At 54.0% G+C, this 5,659-nt stretch overlaps 2 protein-coding genes across 2 annotated transcripts; one reads left to right on the top strand and one right to left on the bottom strand.

Annotated features, from left to right (window-relative positions):
- Positions 1-612: 612 nt before the first annotated feature.
- On the bottom strand, positions 613-2,999 carry N656DRAFT_785237 (HET-domain-containing protein). The gene has a single exon (XM_064816335.1). The coding sequence runs from the start codon at positions 2,901-2,903 to the stop codon at positions 648-650; it is 2,256 nt and encodes a 751-aa protein (XP_064665026.1). The 5' UTR covers positions 2,904-2,999; the 3' UTR covers positions 613-647.
- A 1,197-nt stretch (positions 3,000-4,196) lies between these two features.
- On the top strand, positions 4,197-5,021 carry N656DRAFT_785236 (uncharacterized protein). Its single transcript, XM_064816334.1, has one exon. It carries the CDS (start codon positions 4,552-4,554, stop codon positions 4,990-4,992), a length of 441 nt encoding a protein of 146 aa, XP_064665025.1. The 5' UTR covers positions 4,197-4,551; the 3' UTR covers positions 4,993-5,021.
- Positions 5,022-5,659: the final 638 nt, after the last annotated feature.

Here is a 5,659-nt window from a genome sequence, read left to right as displayed (position 1 = left end):
AGGGTTTCCTGCCCCGACGTGAGCCTAGTAAAGAAAATTCGTGGTTTTGAGGTTTTGGCACACTTCCGCTAAAAAGGCGCGTGTAAGAGTGGGGCTGGAGGGTTCTGTGTTGTTTTAGGAGATGATTAAGTTACGTTAGCGCCGAAAAAAAGGCATTGGGACTCGCAAAGGGCATACCATTGCAGTCCTCATCCTTCCCCATCTCGTCACCATGCTTCATAATGATCCGGCTCAAAGGCGCATCCAAAGCGCTCGACAGCGTTTCTAAGCAACTGAATAGCCTCAATCGTTCACTCTCTCTTGTGCGCTACGAAGAAACGCTCCAGATGGCAGCCGTAGAACAGCAAGTGCGGAGCATAGCGGAGCCGGGAGGTCGCGGAAGAGCTAACGTCCTCTTTGGATGCACTGGCAGCCGAAAAACGGAAAATGCCCATCCTGCAGCCGATCCACTCACTGAGGGCCGGGCACAAGGAAGACAAGCAGTTTGAGGACATCTTCGATCGGCTGGACGGGCAAGAGATCTGCTTGTCTTACACCGGCCCAGGATCGAGTGATGAGGAACCTTGAAGAGGGATTTTCTGTCACATTTGGTATGCTCATGGACACAAACAACCCCAACTGGGAGCCCAATCTCACAGTTCTCTACGTTACGCTATGGCAAATTCTCTTTCTGCTTCCTCCTCTATTCTCATACCCTCGCCAGACATGAGTCCATGCATATAACATTCACCCACCAGATACCATCTCCCGCTTGTCGCCATCCTTATGATATAGGGTACGCTAGCGCCGTAGAAGACGACAATCAAGTCCCCCTTCTTTGCCCTCATTGGAACATAGCCCACCAGTCCCATCTCGGTGGACGCGAAGCGACGCGACTGCGCAGTCCGAATGACCGCCTCAGCCACGTCTCCGACGGGGCCTCGCCAGCGCCTTACGAAGGACGGATCCAGTTTTGGACCGTCAAGAACGAGGCGGACGTATGCTGCTACCAAGCACAGGAATGGCCCCGTAGCTTCCTGGCCGAAGTCTGTTCGGTTGCAGACCATAGTTCGTACGAATGACTCCCACCGCGCAGGAACCCAGTCAACCGGGATACCTGTCTCATATTCCCCTTTCTTGGTATCCAAGTTGCCCCCCGCCAGGATATGACGGCCCCCTCTAGTCCATCGATCCATTGCCGTTAGCCAGATGTCCCTTGCCTCTTCGATCATTCCCTTGTTGGTTTCAAATGGCTCGTACCAGTTCGCCTTCTGTACTTTCCGCCGGTCGTCTACGTCGGGCACGGCAACGGTCTTCTCCCCAACCGTGTGGATTCTGTCAATGGCCCTGCCCCTCAGATACAACACAGTGCCGTCTTCGGACACCCGTGCCTGAGCGGAGCTCTTACCACTCGCGTGGAAACTCGCACGGTTTTCCCACCGCGTCAGACCGTGATGTGGATCGAGTCTCGTAAAGTCAGGTACCCAAGAAGGAAACGCATCCCCCAGCTCGCCGCCAGCTTTATCCGAACTACAACCAAGAACTCTCAGGCTTCTATTGTTGAAAATCTCCCAGAGCACAAAGTTCCGGAACACATCCCCGGTCGAAATCTTATAGTCTGGTGTGACGTATCCGCTTCGAGAGGTATCCTCGGCTGTCACGCCAAGCATGCCAAAGATCTTGTCGCGCGGGTTGGTACACTGAAATCCTCTACTATCGGTAACCAAGTCCAGCAGCTTGGTGTACTCCTGCCGACGCACCCGCGACCCCGTCACCAGCCAGCTCATAAGCCACATTTCGGGCATCAGGATGTGGCGATAGCGATCCCGCCGCGCCGCGCGCATCATGTGCACGCCTCGGACGGCGAAGTCGATTAGGTGGTAGTCCCTGATCGGTCCGACCTTGCCTAAGTACATGTTCATGGCGACCACGACCCGCTCGAACATTGCCCACGACACGGCCTCGTCGCCGCAGATGACCTGGGCGCGTTTGGCGAGGATGGCCTCCTGGATAATCCAAGTACGCTGGAACCACGGGCGCTGTAGCAAGGCGATGACCGGATCCCAGTTGAACCTGTCGTTTTCAGGGATCGGCTTCATATTTGGAAGCATGTCGATGAGGGCATTGCCTAACGCGCCTAGGGACGCGAGCCTTGAACAGTAGCCCTGGATGTGAAGGGGCATGAACTTCCAGTCGAGGAAGCGGATGTGTTTCAGAGCGTCCTCGACGCTCGGGTCCGTTTTGCCAAGGTAGATGAGTACCTGTCTCGCCCGCGAGTAGATCTCTCCCATGAGCATAATTTGCGTGGCCTTCTCGTCGTTGTCGACCTGGTTGATGCAGACGGCGTCCACCCAGAGAAGCCGTTCGCGGTCGCGATACCGCAAGTCGTTCAGGGCGTCGTAGAGGCTGACAGTGACGGGTATAGCGTGGCCGGAACAGCGCAGCGGGCGGGTCACGGTAGAACTACCCCATACATATGACAGGGCTTCGTATTTGGTACGCCAGCTTAGCTGAACATTGACTAGGCGGCATCTCACTTCGTCGCCCGGCTCACCGGGCTCGAGGACGAGCAGCCGGATTTCTTTTGCTCGGGTGATGGGCTGGTAGGGAGTGTCGCTTGGGGAGTTTGGACAGGGTTTCACTTTCTTCAAAGGCAGCAGACGGAAGACGGTCGATTGGGCCATGGTGTCGAAGAGGCCGTAATCTCTCAGCGGCTCGTATGCAAAAAAGATGATGAACTGAGCGGTAAAAGAGAGAAAAAGATAAGCATCGAGGCGCTCTTTGAATGTTAACGGCTGCCGGCGTGGTGTTTCATACTGGAATTGGGAGTGACAATGAATGCGAGGGTTGGGCCGCAATCGAGATTGAGAAGAGTAGCTGCCTCGCCGCACCCCTCGTGGGAGCAATATCCTGGAGGCGAACATGGTATTGTCTTTCCGGCCGAAAGACAGGATGCTGAAGAGGTTGGGGCTTGTGGTTAGAACTGCATTGAAAGCTGTAGGCATCAGTTGATGCTCAAGAGGGTGCGGGGTTTCCTTGGCGTCGTTCACGTGTAGCCTATAACAACTGGAAGCGGCCAAGGTGTCAAGCGAGTGCATGCCTACATAGGTATATATGGTGCGACCAGTTGGGCACCTCTACCATACGGGGAAGGGGGGCTCCTACAACAGAGCTTTGGTGACTCTGTTACGGCCGGAACAGAGTAAGTTGTGGAGCACTATGCTAGCATTACCCTACGCAGGCCAGAGTAGCCTGCAGGGTTTGTCGTAACAGAATGTTCAAAGAACGGTCTGCTCCATACTACTATATACTGTTCCCAATATATAATGTTAGGTTAGTAACATACTGTTCGGACAGCAATAGACTGCTGTTGGCTCTGTTGTATGTGCTATTGTGGGCTAAAAGTTAGGGCCCCTATAGGTCGCTGAACCTGTAGGGGCCATTGTCGTTGGTTGCCAACGCCTTGGGGTACTGACCTTGATGATGAAAAATATGGCCTTACTTAGAGTTGAACTTATAGCCTACTGATTACATAGTTTACATTTACATGTTACAAGGCAATTACACTACAAGCACGCGTGATGAGCGATCCAAACTGCTGGACTATAAGGGGCGTGGCAGGAGGAAGGGAAGGAACGATAGGTCGTGATGGCCACCTCTTGTATCAGACTGAAAGATGTGTCTAATACTGTTATCGAAGAACAGAGTACTAGTGGTAATATAGGATATCTTCCAAAACAGGCTGTTCCAGGTAGGAATACAAGGGCATCCTGTTGAGGCCAGTAACAGTGTGTTCCTTGAATCTTGGCTCTGTTGCGGAACTAACAGTATTACCGCAAGCTGTTGTAGGATCCCCATCCCCCGGCATGGTATGAGTCGCTGGCAGCGAATGAAAATTAAGGCGCACCGAATCCCCGGCTTTGCATGGCGGCACATCCAGAGGGTCCAAGGCTCCATTGCCCAATGCCCCTAACCCCCGAGATTATCCATTCCAAAGTTTGCAATCAATAATGCCGCAGACGACTATTATGCAGAAGACACGATCAACGATGAGGGCAAAGACTGGGAGGAAGAGTCTGGCAAGAAGAGCGACAGCTCGACATACGAAGGGAGGTTTCTGCTCCGGCTCGTCTTTTCAACCGCCGCCAACCCACTAGTCTGTCGGTCGCATATCGCCCTGCATTCGCTTATGCAAATCATCACTAAGTTACCCTCTCGCCAAGCGAAATTCGACGAAGACTCCTTGAGGTCGAGCTGGACAGGAAGCTCCGCATATCCCTCGCCTGCGAACGGTCCCAAAGAAACATTGGGCTTCTTAACGAGAAGGTGGTCATCAACATGGATAGCCTGGGACTACTATAGGGTCTGGTGAACCTGCTCGTAATTATACGGTATTCCTCCCTCATTGCTCTCTCGCAGTCTTTAGGAAGAGGTCACCTTGGCACACATCGCTGTTCATTCCGCCGATATCACGTGTGTGGCCCGTTGCTTCGGCTAACAATTGCCTGCTGCAGAAAAGTGCATGATGTCGAGCGACCTAGGGCATATATACACTGTGTGAATTTGAGAACCATGAGGACCCGAGACGGGTTGGTCTTGGGCCCGCTCCGCCGGCACACTCCGCCGTCACGGCCCCACCCGATCCGGAAGACCTACCCGCAGTTGCAACCGCGCCCGTCTGGCCGACCGACCCGGTCTTGGCGGTCGGACGGCAGCAGGGCTGGCTCAGCAATAGCCAGCTCGGACTTGTCATCCTCACAGGCTGATATGATAGCCAACAAAGAGAGCATGGAGACTGACCAAAACAGCGTTCAAGTGAAATTGCGTCGGCAATTTCCGCAGGAAAGACGCTACGCGTGGGCCGAAATCAAAGAGAGAAGTAGCTATCGCCCACTTCAAAATAGATCCCCGTCGGCTGAGCAGCGCGCCGTCATCACCCGGATGCGCACCGGCCTCCTAAGGCGGGGTTCGGACGGGAGAGTTGGCAGGGAGGAACGGACGGGTATCGTTTGAATGAGGACGTATCTTGCGAGTGGTACAAAGTGTAGCGTGTGCGGGGTCTGAGCTGAACAGGCCGGCGACCAGCAGCGCGTAGAACTGCAAGACCAGACCATAGGGTAGGACCGCGCCGCAGACCATGTGACGGAGCAGGCGGACTTGCCAAGTTGCCTCCAACGCGGAATAGGATTCTGACCCCCAAAATCGGTCTGCCTCCCCATCGTTGACGCCAGTGCCAGCAATAAGCCAAGCTGTCGCAAGCCAATTCAAGCCGGGCTCTGGCGAAATAAGCCAAGCTAGACCCCCCAGACTTCAATCCTGTGGCGGCCCGACTCGCAAGGGCTTGCCAAGGCTTACCTGGGCCCAGTTTTTGCCCTATACTGGCCTGTGCTTAGTTAGTCAGGCTTGATAGGGTGGTTCGACAGGGTGGTGATACTTTCCTTGGTGGAATGCCCCTCCTAGACCAGGGCATAGAACTATAGAGTTAGGGTCTTAGGGCTATTATAGCATACAAGGACAATAGGTAAGCGGGAAAGTAGGTAGTGACAGGGGGTTTAGGCCGGAATAACTATATCTAGAAGTCTTGGCAAGAGCTTATAAGCCGAGCCAATTCAAGCCAAGCTAGGAGAATTTTAGGTAAGCAAAGTCAAGCTAGAGGTCCGGCTTAGCTTGGCTTAGCTTA

The sequence above is a fragment of the Canariomyces notabilis genome, assembly GCF_033297395.1.
Source record: "Canariomyces notabilis strain CBS 508.74 unplaced genomic scaffold N656scaffold_42, whole genome shotgun sequence".
In the NCBI taxonomy this organism is placed as follows: domain Eukaryota; kingdom Fungi; phylum Ascomycota; class Sordariomycetes; order Sordariales; family Chaetomiaceae; genus Canariomyces; species Canariomyces notabilis.
Note: the sequence above shows the minus strand (reverse complement) of the source record. Positions and strands in the feature narration are given on the sequence as shown.

Bases quoted from the DNA above. Each gene is read 5' to 3' on its own strand.
- N656DRAFT_785237 (XM_064816335.1), bottom strand. From the start codon at position 2,903: ATGTTCGCCTCCAGGATATTGCTCCCACGAGGGGTGCGGCGAGGCAGC.
- N656DRAFT_785236 (XM_064816334.1), top strand. From the start codon at position 4,552: ATGAGGACCCGAGACGGGTTGGTCTTGGGCCCGCTCCGCCGGCACACT.